We start from the raw sequence: 15,218 nt of genomic DNA on the forward strand, positions 1-15,218 counted from the left end.
AGCTGATGTTTCCATTATTACTATTATCATTGTTAACATCATGAGTACTATAGTAGTAGTACTCAAGGTGCTGGTAGTAATAATTCAAGCCTGGGAGTTTCAAACCTTGTGTTGAGAGTCACATGAAAAGTACTCTTGATAAAAGTAAGAGTAAAAGCAGCGATGTAGTTTTTTAGTGACGGAGAGAGACGGAGACAGAGAGAGACGGAGAGAGACGGAGACAGAGAGAGACGGAGACAGAGAGAGATGGAGACAGAGAGAGACGGAGACAGAGAGAGATGGAGACAGAGAGAGATGGAGACAGAGCGAGACGGAGACAGAGAGAGACGGAGACAGAGAGAGATGGAGACAGAGAGAGATGGAGACAGAGAGAGACGGAGACAGAGAGAGACGGAGACAGAGCGAGACGGAGACAGAGATAGACGGAGACAGAGAGAGATGGAGACAGAGAGAGATGGAGACAGAGCGAGACGGAGACAGAGAGAGACGGAGACAGAGAGAGATGGAGACAGAGAGAGACGGAGACAGAGAGAGATGGAGACAGAGAGAGATGGAGACAGAGCGAGACGGAGACAGAGAGAGACGGAGACAGAGAGAGATGGAGACAGAGAGAGATGGAGACAGAGAGAGAGAGAGACGGAGACAGAGAGAGATGGAGACAGAGAGAGATGGAGACAGAGAGAGACGGAGACATTTACACTTTCTTACTTTGTAAATTCCATAATTGTTGTTTCAGTGCTGCTTTGCTTTCTCTTCTCATTTCATCATTTATTCTTTTTAATTATTTGAAGTATAAAAACTGCTCTATAAATGCACTTGTTAGTACTATTGTTGTACTTTGTGTTCTAATACACCAGTTAGAAGCCAAATAAACTAAATGAATGAATTGACTGAGCAATCAGTGAGAAAAGTGATGAGACGAGGACATTCCTCTGATGTGTCCTGTCGTCTCAATCCTGAGACCAAGATGAGAATCAGAACGTCTGTTTCTGTTTCTTGAAGTCAGAGATCAGAGGTGAAGAACACTCCTCCACCCAATCCTCCACCCTTCTAGTGGCAGTACTATCAGACAGTAAAACTTGCTTTAAGGTGTTTCCACATCAGCACCAGGAGTTCCTGAGTTCTTCATGTGACCTAATGCATCTGAAGATGGTTCTGGAATGGGCCTGACGTTCCTCATGTTCCTGGAACATCTTTTATCAAGAACCAGCTGTACTGGTGAAGTTAGTAACTGAGCGTGTGGATTAGTAGTGATGTGTTCTACAGAGTGTCAGCATTCGCTCCCTGCAGCATCCTGCTCTCTGATCAACTCCATGGAGGTTCTCTGAATGCTGAGCGCTCTGGAGTGTGTCCACTGTTCAGTAGCTGCTGGGAGAAGACCTGGGGGGGTGGAGTCATGGGGGGGTGGAGTCATGGGGGGTGGAGTCATATACTGTATATATAGAAACCTGACCTGTGTCCCCCCCGGTGGAACACCCGCCTCCACCAGACACCTGAGACGGTGGTTCTCATGTCCTCTGCTGCTCCTTCACAGATTGAGCCCTGGGCGGCTGCCCACATCTCTCACAGCAGAACCCACAACTGAATAGAACAAATTCTCCTGACTCAGCACATTCCTGACAGATTAATGAAAGTGATGATGAGCGATGGCCAGAGCAGCCTGCTGCAGAGCAGCTTTACTCATTAACTCGTAACACGGTGGAACAATAACGCTGATGGTGCGTCACGACTGGTGGTGATCCTCCATGTTTCCTGCTCTTACTTGTAGCTCAGGATAAAAGGTGGGGACTGATGGTGATGGAGTGACGCCTCCACCCTGAATCCTAGAATCCAGCTCAAAATGCTGATCCTGGTCAGGAACTGAGGTTCCTGCCAAACTTGTGGTGGTTCTGTGTGAACGCTCCTTTAACAGCTCCTCAACCAGGGTTCATCAATAGGTGGCCCGCGGGCCCTGCTCTATCATGAGGAAGAAGCGCTGGCCTGAGAGGGGTGGTGACCTGAGGAGGGCGCCAGAGAGCAGAGCAGTGAGGAAGACCTCTGGTGTCTGATGAAGCACATTGGTTCATTCTTCAACAAGTAGTCCACCAGTGTACTTCTAACTTAAGCAACATGTTCTCTCTCTTTTGTGTGTGTGTGTGTGTGTGTGTGTGTGTGTGTGTGTGTGTGTGTGTGTGTGTGTGTGTGTGTGTGTGTGTGTGTGTGTGTGTGTGTGTGTGTGTGTGTGTGTGTGTGTGTGTGTGTGTGTGTGTGTGTGTGTGCGTGTGTGTGTGTGTGTGTGTGTGTGTGTGTGTGTGTGTCCAGTGGACCGGCTCAGTGAGCTCCTCCTCGGCTCCAACATGGACGCCACCATCTTGTGCCACCTGAAGCACCTGGAGGTCGGAGAACCCAGTGAGTCCACGAGGAGTCGTCCTCTTCTTCTTCACTTTCCTCTTCCTCATCACCTCCTTCATCCTCATCACCATCTTCTTCCTCATGACCTTCCTCATCCCTATCTTTGCTACGTCACCTCCACTAGGCTGTATAAACGCTACATCACCTCCACCAGTCTCTGTGTCAACGCAACATCACCTCCACCAGTCTCTGTGTCAGCACTACGTCATCTCCACCAGCCTGTGCCAATGCTACATCACCTCCACCAGTCTGTATGTCAACGCTACATCACCTCCATCAGCCTTTGTCAATGCTACATTACCTCCACCAGCATCTGTGTCGATGCTACGTCACCTCCATCAGTCTGCGTGTCAAGACTACGTCACCTCCACCAACCTGTGTCAACACTACATCACCTCCATCAGCCTGTTCCAATGCTACATCACTTCCATCAATCTCTGTGTCAACGCTATGACACCTCCGCTTGCTTGTGTCAGTGCTACGTCACCTCCACCAGTCTCTGTGTCAACGCAACATCCCCTCCATTAGCCTGTGTCAATGCTACATTACCTCCACCAGCATCTGTGTCGACGCTATGTCACCTCCGTCCGTCTGTGTGTCAACACTACGTCACCTCCACCAATCTGTGTCAATGCTACATCACCTCCACCAGCATCTGTTTCGACGCTACATCCCCTCCATTAGCCTGTGTCAATGCTACATTACCTCCACCAGCATCTGTGTCGACGCTACGTCCCCTACACCAGTCTCTGTGTCAACCCAACGTCATCTCCATCAGCCTGTGTCAATGCTACACCACCTCCACCAGTCTCTGTGTCAGCACTACGTCATCTCCATCAGCCTGTGTATTGACACAGGTCTACATCACCTGAGACTGAGGGACCAAGCTGCTGCTAATGAGAGGATCAGTCACTTTGATCATGTTTAGCATGTAGCATGTAGCATGTAGCATCGCTAGTGTGTGAGCCTGAGACTCTTTAGCATATAGCATGTAGCATGTAGCATGGCTGGGTGCTGCTCGTCCACTGACAGTGGACCTCCTGAGTGACCTCAGGCCAACTCTCTATACGAAGCTGCTGATGATCAATGAGTCTTTGCTGATCGACTGATCGTCCTGATTGATTAATCAGAAGTCCTGGATCGTCCAGGCGAGTCTCACCTGCTGCTTGTTTCCTCTCAGGTGATCCGGAGCTTCTCCTCAATGGAGCTCGTCAGTTCTTCACTGCCAAGGTGAGCCGACGCTTTGACATGTTGACAGATTCTGTTACATTCTGTCAGTTTTGTCTGTTCTGTCAGTGTTTTGTTTGTGTTCTGTCTGTTCTGTCAGTATTCTGTCTGTTTTGTTTGTGTTCTGTCTGTTTTGTTTGTGTTCTGTCTGTGTTCTGTCTGTTCTGTCTGTGTTTTGTTTGTGTTCTGTCAGTGTTCTGTCTGTTTTGTTTGTGTTCTGTCTGTTCTGTCTGTGTTTTGTTTGTGTTCTGTCTGTTCTGTCAGTATTCTGTCTGTTTTGTTTGTGTTCTGTCTGTTTTGTTTGTGTTCTGTCTGTGTTCTGTCTGTGTTCTGTCTGTGTTTTGTTTGTGTTCTGTCAGTGTTCTGTCTGTTTTGTTTGTGTTCTGTCTGTTCTGTCTGTGTTTTGTTTGTTCTTATTATGTTCTGTCTGTTCTGTGTTCTGTCTGTTCTGTTTGTATTTTGTTTGTGTTCTCTCAGTGTTCTGTCTGTTCTGTTAGTGTTCTGTCAGTGTTTTGTTTGTGTTCTGTCTGTTCTGTCAGTATTCTGTCTGTTTTGTTTGTGTTCTGTCTGTGTTTTGTTTGTGTTCTGTCTGTGTTCTGTCTGTTCTGTCTGTGTTTTGTTTGTGTTCTGTCAGTGTTCTGTCTGTTTTGTTTGTGTTCTGTCTGTGTTTTGTTTGTGTTCTGTCAGTGTTCTGTCTGTTTTGTTTGTGTTCTGTCTGTGTTTTGTTTGTGTTCTGTCTGTGTTCTGTCTGTTCTGTCTGTGTTTTGTTTGTTCTTATTATGTTCTGTCTGTTCTGTTAGTGTTCTGTCTGTTCTGTTTGTTTTCTGTTTGTGTTCTGTCAGTGTTCTGTCTGTTCTGTTTGTGTTTTGTTTGTGTTCTCTCAGTGTTCTGTCTGTTCTGTTAGTGTTCTGTCTGTTCTGTCTGTGTTCTGTCAGTATTCTGTCTGTGTTCTGTCTGTTCTGTCTGTTCTGTTTGTGTTCTGTCTGTTCTGTTTGTGTTCTGTCAGTGTTCTGTTAGTTTTCTGTCTGTTCTGTCAGTGTTCTGTCTGTTCTGTTTGTGTTCTGTCTGTTCTGTTCGTGTTCTGTCAGTGTTCTGTCTGTTCTTTTCGTGTTCTGTCAGTGTTGTGTTTGTGTTCTGTCTGTTCTGTTCGTGTTCTGTCAGTGTTCTGTCTGTGTTCTGTCTGTTCAGTCAGTGTTCTGTCTGTGTTCTGTCAGTGTTCAGTCAGTGTTCTGTCTCTGTTCTGTCTGTTCTGTCTGTTCTGTTCGTGTTCTGTCAGTGTTGTGTTTGTGTTCTGTCTGTTCTGTCAGTGTTCTGTCTGTTCTGTCAGTGTTCTGTCAGTGTTCTGTCTGTGTTCTGTCTGTTCTGTTCGTGTTCTGTCAGTGTTGTGTTTGTGTTCTGTCTGTTCTGTTCGTGTTCTGTCAGTGTTCTGTCTGTTCTGTCAGTGTTCTGTCAGTGTTCTGTCTGTGTTCTTTCTGTTCTGTTCGTGTTCTGTCAGTGTTGTGTTTGTGTTCTGTCTGTTGTGTTCATGTTCTGTCAGTGTTCTGTCTGTTCTGTCAGTGTTCTGTCAGTGTTCTGTCTGTTCTGTTCGTGTTCTGTCAGTGTTCTGTCTGTTCTGTCAGTGTTCTGTCAGTGTTCTGTCTGTGTTCTGTCTGTTCTGTTCATGTTCTGTCAGTGTTCTGTCAGTGTTCTGTCAGTGTTCTGTCAGTGTTCTGTCTGTTCTGTCAGTGTTCTGTCTGTTCTGTCAGTGTTCTGTCTGTGTTCTGTCAGTGTTCGGTCTGTTCTGTCAGTGTTCGGTCTGTTCTGTCAGTGTTCAGTCTGTGTTCTGTCAGTGTTCGGTCTGTTCTGTCAGTGTTCGGTCTGTTCTGTCAGTGTTCAGTCTGTGTTCTGTCAGTGTTCGGTCTGTTCTGAATACAATCAACTCCAGTCAAAGTTAAATCTGCTTCATCGTCGGTTCTACGCCACATTTTCACAAATACACTGGTGATTTCTCTCTCCATGGTTTGAAAATCAAACTTCACGTTGAAATTTACTAAAATATATCCAGTCATGGACTAAAGTATTGGCACCCCTGGAATGTTTCCAGAAAATAAACCATTTCTCCCTGGAATGGTTGAAATTACTAATGTTTTTAGTAAACGAGTTCAACAGCAGCAGAAAAACAAAATCACCATCCATCACTCATCCCGTCATCTTCTGTTGGCATTAACATCATCATCATCATCATCATCATCATCATCACCACCACCACCATCATCAACATCATCACCACCATCATCAACATCATCTGTTGTGAAACATGTTCTTCCTCCTCAAGGTCGTCGTAGCAACTAGAGAGCAGGATCAGGCCAAGGTGAGTTCCAGCCAGTCTGTTTGTTGGTTCCTAATGGACGTCAGTAATGTGTGTGTGTGTGTGTGTGTGTGTGTGTGTGTGTGTGTGTGTGTGTGTGTGTGTGTGTGTGTGTGTGTGTGTGTGTGTGTGTGTGTGTGTGTGTGTGTGTGTGTGTGTGTGTGGTGCAGGAGGTGTGTCAGCGGCTGGTGAACCTCAGCGTGTATCTTCACGCCCTGCAGGTCAGTGGAGCCTCATTCCTCCGTCTGTGACTGAACGTCAGCTGACCTCTGACCTCTGACCCCTGACCTCTGACCTCTGACCTCTGACCTCTGACCTGCTGTGTCTGTCAGGGCGCTGTAATCAAGCAGGACTCCATCTTGGAGCTGCTGCTGCAGCCGCAAGACAGCACGGCCCAGTCCCCGACCGGAGCGTGGCGCCCCCCGTGGCGAGACGGGGGTCGGCGAGAGTCCGGCAGCGGCCTCGGGGAGCTGGCGCTGCTGCAGCGGCAGCACAGCCTCCTGCAGGAGGAGCTGCTGAGGCTGCGTGATGCTGACAGCCGCTTCAGGGACAGCGAGAAGGCCCGTGCCAAGCTGGAGAGGCAGGTCCGACATCTCAAGGTGTGTAGTGGACCTGCGGCCGCCTCACCACAGCACGCCAACCACAGCGGCCAGGTGAGGCCACCGCCACGTCCTCACCGCGTCATCACGATCCAGAGCAGACAAAACACTGATATTAAACACTGCCCTCGCAGGTCATGAGGGGTATTACACCGTTCCACACTGTTTCTATGTGAAACTCAGCCATCACCTCTGACTGCTTTCGTCATCATGGTGACGTCGCCTGTTTTGTACTGTTCATGTTACGGAGAAGACTTGACAAACTCCACTCTATGGTATTGCTGAGTCATGTCCACTCTTCATTGTTTTGCTGAGTCATGCCCACTCTTCATCATATCGTTGAGTCATGCCTATTCTTCATCATATCGATGATTCATATCCCCTCTTCATCATATCGCTGAGTCATGTCTACTCTTCATCATACCGCTGAGTCATGTCCACTGTTCATCATACCGCTGAGTCATGTATATTCTTCATCATATCGCAGAGTCATGTTCACTCTTCATATTGCTGAGTCATGTCCACTCTTCATCATATCATTGAGTCATGTCTACTCTTCATCATATCGATGATTCATGTCTACGCTTCATCATATCGCTGAGTCATGGCCACTCTTTATTGTTCTGCTGAGTCATGCCCACTCTTCATCATTGTTCTTAGTCATGTCCACTGTTTATCATACCGCTGAGTCATATTTACTCATCATATTGCTGAGTCATGTCCACTCTTCATCATATCGTTGAGACATGTCTACTCATCATCATATCGATGATGATTCATGTCCACTCTTCATCATATTGCGGAGTCACGTCTATTCTTCATCATATCGCAGAGTCATGGCCACTCTTCATTGTTCTGCTGAGTCAAGTCTATTCTTCATCATATCGCCGAGTCATGTCCACTCTTCATATCGCTGAGTCATGTCCACTCTTTATAATATCGTTGAGCCATATCTACTCTTCATCATATTGTTGAGACATGTCCACTCTTCATCATATTGCGGAGTCAAGTCGACGTATTCTTCATCATATCGCCGAGTCATGTCCACTATTCATCATACCGCTGAGTCATGTCCACTATTCATCATACCGCTGAGTCATGTCCACTGTTGATCATACCGCTGAGTCATGGCCACTCTTCATCATATCGCTGAGTCATGTCCACTCTTCGTCATATCGCTGAGTGATGGCCACTCTTCATCATACCGCTGAGTCATGCCACTCTTCATCATATCGCCGAGTCATATCCAGTCTTCATCATGTTGCTGAGTCATGTCCACTCTTCATCATATCACTGAGTCATGTCCACTCTTCGTCATATCGCTGAGTCATGTCCACTCTTCGTCATATCGCTGAGTGATGGCCACTCTTCATCATACCGCTGAGTCATGCCACTCTTCATCATATCGGCGAAGTCATATCCAGTCTTCATCATGTTGCTGAGTCATGTCTATTCTTCCTGTTCCAGCCCGTGGCGTTAGAGAGGGGCAGCTCTTCAGGACCAGACCAGCACGCCCTCAGGGACCAATCAGAACACTTCCAGCATGCCAGCGACTTCGACGGAGATGTGACGTCAGATGATGATGATGATGATGATGATGATGGGACTGCGTCTCAGAGCTCTAAAGGTGAAGTCACACTGAATTCGTGAAACCATCGCTTCCATTCACGCTTGATTTTCTGTGTCAGTCGTCCTTCACTCGCTAAACTGTCATTGTGTTTAGTGTTTCCATGACAACTGAGCTGAAAACACAACAATTTGAATACTTTTGGAAAACAGTAGAACTCCGTCTCCATGGAAACAGACAACAGCAACACTCTAAAAACACTTGGGTACCGTCTCTAGGTAGACCTAGTCCTGGTCCTTGTCCTGTACTAGTTCTAGTCGTAGTCCCTGTCCTGGTCCTGGTCCTAGTTCCACAGTCTGTCAACAATAGGAGTTTGTTTGTACAGCGTCAGACTGAGGAACAACGTTTCAATGAGGAACAGCCTCTCAATGAGGAACAGCATGTCAATGAGGAAAAGGGTCACACTGGGGAACAGCATCACTGAGGAACAGCATCACCCTGAGGAACAACATCACACTGAGGAATAGCAGTACCTGAGGAACAGTATCACTGAGGAACAGCATCACCTGAGGAACAGCTTCACACTGAGGAACACCATAACACTGAGGAACAGCGTCTCACTGAGGAACAACATCACACTGAGGAACAGCATCACACTGACGAACAATGTCTCACTGAGGAACAGCATCACACTGAGGAACAACATCACTGAGGAACAACATCACAAGGAACAGCATCACTGATGAACAGCATCACACTGAGGAACAGCATCACACTGAGGAACAGCGTTTCATTGAGGAACAGCATCACTGAGGAACAGCATCACACAGAGGAACAGCATCACACTGAGGAACAGCGTCTCATTGAGGAACAGCATCACTGAGGAACAGGGTCACACTGAGCAACAGGGTCACACTGAGGAACAGTATCACACTGAGGAACAGCGTCACAACGAGGAACAGCATCACAATGAGGAACAATGTCTCACTGAGGAACAGCATCACACTGAGGAACAGCATCACTGAGGAACATCATCACAAGGAACAGCATCACTGATGAACAGCGTCACAATGAGGAACAGGGTCACAATGAGGAACAGCATCACCTGAGGAACAGGGTCACACTGAGGAACAGCATAACACTGAGGAACAGCGTCTCACTGAGAAACAGCATCACAATGAGGAACAGCATCTCACTGAGGAACAGCATCAATGAGGAACAGCATCACTCTGAGGAACAGCATCACAATGAGGAACAGCATCAATGAGGAACAGCATCACACTGAGGAACAGCATCACCTGAGGAACAGGGTCACACTGAGGAACAGCATCACACGAAGGAACAGCGTCACAACGAGGAACAGCATCTCACTGAGGAACAGCATCTCAATGAGGAACAGCATCACTGAGGAACAACATCACAAGGAACAGCATCACTGATGAACAGCATCACACTGAGGAACAGCGTCTCATTGAGGAACAGCATCACTGAGGAACAGCATCACTGAGGAACAGCATCACACTGAGGAACAGCGTCACAATGAGGAACAGCATCACAATGAGGAACAGGGTCACAATGAGGAACAGCATCACCTGAGGAACAGAGTCACACTGAGGAACAGCATCACAATGAGGAACAGCGTCACAATGAGGAACAGGGTCACAATGAGGAACAGCATCACACTGAGGAACAGCATCACTGAGGAACAACATCACAAGGAACAGCATCACTGATGAACAGCATCAAACTGAGGAACAGCGTCTCATTGAGGAACAGCATCACTGAGGAACAGCATCACTGAGGAACAGGGTCACACTGAGGAACAGCATCACACTGAGGAACAGCGTCACAACGAGGAACAGCATCAGAATGAGGAACAGCGTCTCACTGAGGAACAGCATCACTGAAGGACAGCATCAACTGAGGAACAGCGTCACCTGAGGAACAGCGTCACACTGAGGAACAGCGTCACAATGAGGAACAGCGTCACGTGGGGAATAGCATCACAATGAGGAACAGCATCACTGAAGGACAGCATCAACTGAGGAACAGCGTCACCTGAGGAACAGCGTCACACTGAGGAACAGCGTCACACTGAGGAACAGCGTCACAATGCGGAACAGCATCACAATGAGGAACAGCGTCACCTGGGGAACAGCGTCACCTGAGGAACAGCGTCACACTGAGGAACAGCGTCACCTGGGGAACAGCGTCACAATGAGGAACAGCGTCACAATGAGGAACAGCGTCACCTGGGGAACAGCGTCACACTGAGGAACAGCGTCACACTGAGGAACAGCGTCACAATGCGGAACAGCATCACAATGAGGAACAGCGTCACCTGGGGAACAGCGTCACAATGAGGAACAGCGTCACAATGAGGAACAGCGTCACCTGGGGAACAGTGTCACACTGAGGAACAGCGTCACAATGCGGAACAGCATCACAATGAGGAACAGCGTCACCTGGGGAACAACATCACACTGAGGAACAGCGTCACACTGAGGAACAGCGTCACAATGCGGAACAGCATCACAATGAGGAACAGCGTCACCTGGGGAACAACGTCACACTGAGGAACAGCGTCACAATGCGGAACAGCATCACAATGAGGAACAGCGTCACCTGGGGAACAACATCACACTGAGGAACAGCATCACAATGAGGAACAGCATCTCACTGAGGAATAGCGTCTCACTGAGGAACCGCATCACTGAGGAACAGGGTCACACTGAGGAACACTATCACCTGAGGAACAGCATCAATGAGGAACAGCATCACTGAAGGACAGCATCAACTGAGGAACAGCGTCACCTGAGGAACAGCGTCACACTGAGGAACAGCGTCACAATGAGGAACAGCGTCACAATGCGGAACAGCATCACAATGAGGAACAGCGTCACCTGGGGAACAACATCACACTGAGGAACAGCATCACAATGAGGAACAGCATCTCACTGAGGAATAGCGTCTCACTGAGGAATAGCATCACTGAGGAACAGGGTCACACTGAGGAACAGCATAACACTGAGGAACAGCATCACAATGAGGAACAGCGTCTCACTGAGGAACAGCATCACTGAGGAACAGCATCACTGAAGGACAGCGTCTCATTGAGGAACAGCATCACCTGAGGAACAGCGTCACCTGAGGAACAGTATCACTGAGGAACAGCATAACACTGAGGAACAGCGTCTCACTGAGAAACAGCATCACAATGAGGAACAGCATCTCACTGAGGAACAGCATCAATGAGGAACAGCATCTCACTGAGGAACAGCATCAATGAGGAACAGCATCACCTTGAGGAACAACATCACACTGAGATACAGCGTCACAATGAGGAACAGCGTTTCATTGAGGAACAGCGTCTCACTGAGGAACAGCATAACACTGAGGAACAGCGTCTCACTGAGAAACAGCATCACAATGAGGAACAGCATCTCACTGTTTATGAGTGTTTCCCATCAAAACGTCATGTGAATTTGATAAAAACCCAACCTTTCTTCTCTTTTCCAGATCTTCAAGATATTCAAGAAGACATCTTACTCTAAGCAGGTTCCTGAGATCTGATGAGTCCCACGTGATTCCAGATGTGACTCCAGACTTAACTCCTGAAGGGACTCCAGGCGTGACTGCAGATGTGATTCCAGATGTGACTCCAGATGTGACTCCAGATGTGACTGCAGATGTGATTCCAGATGTGACTCTAGATCTGACATCAGATGTGACTCCAGATGTGACTCCAGACGTGACTGCAGATGTTACTCCAGATGTGACTCCATATGTGACTCCAGCTGTAACTCCAGATATGACTCCAGATGTGACTCCAGCTGTAACTCCAGATATGACTCCAGATGTGATTCCAGACGTGACTCCAGATGTGACTCCAGACGTGACTCCAGATGTGACTCCAGATGTGACTGCAGATGTGACTCCAGATGTGACTCCAGACGTGACTGCAGATGTTACTCCAGATGTGACTCCATATGTGACTCCAGCTGTAACTCCAGATATGACTCCAGATGTGATTCCAGACGTGACTCCAGATGTGACTCCAGATGTGAATCCAGCTGTAACTCCAGATATGACTCCAGACGTGACTCCAGACGTGACTCCAGACGTGACTCCAGATGTGACTCCAGCTGTTTCTCCAGATGTGACTCCAGACGTGACTCCAGACGTGACTCCAGATGTGACTCCAGATGTGACTCCAGCTGTATCTCCAGATGTGACTCCAGACGTGACTCCAGACGTGACTCCAGATGTGACTCCAGATGTGACTCCAGATGTGACTCCAGACGTGACTCCAGATGTGACTCCAGACGTGACTCCAGACGTGACTCCAGATGTAACTCCAGATGTGACTCCAGACGTGACTCCAGATGTGACTCCAGATGTGACTCCAGACGTGACTCCAGACGTGACTCCAGACGTGACTCCAGATGTAACTCCAGATGGCTCATCTTGAATCCAGTATTTATTCAGCCGCTTTGCTTGGCCACAGCCGCTCTTTGCAGCTCAGGAAGGTTTTTTCACCTTTGACCTGCAGCAGCTCCACATATGAACCAGAGGCTCGTCTCCTACTTCTTCCCCAAACACACCTTCTGCTCCGCTGCAGAGGAAAGATGCATGACAGCAGCTCAGCGCTGCGCTTCATTCTGCTTTCATTCTTCAGATTACTGCTGTGACCCCAGGACCTCTGACCCCTGCAGGCTTTAAACCCCGACCTCTGACCCCTGCAGCCTGTTACCCCACAACCTCTGACCCTGATCGCTGACCCCTGACCTCTGACCCCTGCAACCTGTGACCCCCGACCTTTGACCGCTGACCTATTACCCCTGCAATCTGCAAACTGTTACCCCTGACCTCTGACCCCTACAGCCTGTTATCCCATGTTCAATTTCTAAAAAACAAATTGAATAAAGAAATAAACCAAATAAAGAACAAAGTTGTGATCTCTATTCTTTAAACAAAGTGAAAATATCCATCTGATGTTTCTGCACACACACCCACACACACACACACACACACACATACACACACAGGTTCCTTGTTGGTAGGTAAGTGGGTGTGTGAAGACCTGCTGCAGGTGTGTGTGTGTGGAGCGTACCATGTGGGAGGTTAACTGACTTCAGGTGTGTGTGGAGCGTACCATGTGTTAATTGATCAGGGGTTCCTCCTTCACTCCTTATTGAAGTTTAAAGGACTCAGCTGTGATGTCAGAGGAGGAACTTCAATGCCTAAATCCGGTCGGCCACAGTCAGGTCCACAAGGGTCCTCAACCCTGGGCTGGAGAACCTTTTCTGAGGTTTCTTCACAGCCGAGCGGAGGAGGGGTGGCGTCCTTCAGCAGGAGCTTCACTGGACACTCTTCAACTCTACACTCAGGTCGTCTATTAGAGCAGAGCAGAGCCTCCGACTGGACTTTCCACCTCCAGGAGCTGGGACAGGAGGTCCAGCTGACCTCTGTGGATCTGGGAGGCCCAGGACAGTTTAACCTGGCAGATTTCACATGACTGCTGTGGCGCCACCTGCTGTTCAGTATAAAGAACCTGAAATGCCACCCCACAAACGAAGTGAGGACATTGAGAACTACATGTTACAGTTTGAACGTATGGCAAAAACATGGCAGTGGCCTAGAGAGGACTGTGGTCTAATCCCCCGTGGACCGGGAAGGTCTATCGGTCCAACTGCTACTCAGACCTGAGAGAGGCGCTGCTGGCCAAGTTTGACATCTCTGCAGAGACCTATCGTCAGCAGTTCCAGTCCACCTCAACATCACCAGAGACCTATAGTCAGCAGTTCCAGTCCACTTCAACACTACCAGAGACCTATCAATAACGATTCAGTTCCAGATCAAGACCACCAGAGACCTATCCTCAACGGTTCCGGTCCAAATTAAGACCACCAGAGCCTGAGCAGGGCCTGTTTCGTTGCTGGATGTCTTTAGAGCAAAGAAGCAAAGAGCAGCTGGGAGAGATGATAGTCCTGGAGCGTCTGCAGGAGCGTCCTCCAGACACCAGAGCGTAAGTTGGAGAACCTGAGCCTGAGGGAAGGCCTCACAGCAGTCCAACGGGCCATGCAGTACCTCACTGCCAGATGGGGAACCACATCACATCACAGCCGACTTGACTAGATGCACGGGACAGCAGGCGACCACGGGAGAGCAGTTGACGACAGGACAGTAACCGACCACGGGACAGCAGTCGACCATGGGACAATAATTGACCAGGGGACAGTAATTGACCACTGTGGATTACAGTGAGCAAACAGAGGTTCTTTGTGTACATGGGGACAGCATAATGTGGAACCACAGGTAGAACTCACCGAGGAGCAGATCCACAGAGACAGACAGGACAGAGACAGACAGGACAGAGAAGTTACCAGTTGAAATGCATGGTGGGTCGGAGTTTCCAGGTTTGGGTTACCTGTAGATCACAGGTAGAAGTCTCTGTGATGCTCTCAGATCTGTGCCTAAAGCATGTCTCTAATTTAGTAGCGACACGAGCACAAATGAAAGCTCAAGCGGAGTCTGGGTTACAGCCTGGGACAGATTGGCTGGAACCAAAGGGACAAGACACGTTGACAAAGACATTTGGAGAGACATTCTGCTACGCCTGTGATTTATGAAATTCCTGATGATGTCATGTCTGATACTGATCAGACATGATCCCACTGGGGACTTCCAGAGAACATTGCTGTGCTACAACGAGGGATGGGAATCAAAAACCGGTTCTGACTGAGAACCGGTTCCAATTGATCAATTCCATGGGAATCGTACATCTTAAATGTGTTCGATTCTTCTTAAAGATTAATTTCCAGCACGACGTCTAGTCGCGTTGCGGTACGTTGCATTACATCACACACTGCGACGTAGAGCTCCTCCAACCAGGAGAAAACATGGAGAGGAAGAAGGTCTAAAGTGGGAGACGATAAAGGACTAAATATACAATACGGTAATACATGTCCCACTCAGTACGTCCTGAATCCACAGCCTGTCCTCACAGCCTGTCCTCACAGCCACAAGGTCCAGTTAAAAAAAAAGAAAAAGGTCTCGGTTCAAATCCCGGCAGGAGCCTTTCTGT

General features: G+C 48.3%; 1 protein-coding gene across 2 annotated transcripts in view; it reads left to right on the forward strand.

Annotated features, from left to right (window-relative positions):
* The window catches only part of arhgef2a (Rho guanine nucleotide exchange factor (GEF) 2a), an 82,528-nt gene extending 69,489 nt beyond the window's left edge, over positions 1–13,039 (forward strand). The window contains exons 17-23 of one of the 2 annotated variants that reach the window (XM_080485267.1): positions 2,302–2,388; positions 3,572–3,621; positions 5,933–5,968; positions 6,136–6,186; positions 6,298–6,618; positions 8,032–8,191; positions 11,651–13,039. In XM_080485267.1, coding sequence (XP_080341393.1) covers positions 2,302–2,388; positions 3,572–3,621; positions 5,933–5,968; positions 6,136–6,186; positions 6,298–6,618; positions 8,032–8,191; positions 11,651–11,685 — 740 coding nt within the window. In that variant the 3' untranslated portion in view covers positions 11,686–13,039. The remainder of the gene's footprint in view (positions 1–2,301; positions 2,389–3,571; positions 3,622–5,932; positions 5,969–6,135; positions 6,187–6,297; positions 6,619–8,031; positions 8,192–11,650) is intronic. The other variant, XM_080485268.1, reaches the window with a different exon arrangement.
* Positions 13,040–15,218: the final 2,179 nt, after the last annotated feature.

This window comes from Lipophrys pholis, assembly GCF_963383615.2.
Source record: "Lipophrys pholis genome assembly, chromosome: 17".
NCBI lineage: Eukaryota > Metazoa > Chordata > Actinopteri > Blenniiformes > Blenniidae > Lipophrys > Lipophrys pholis.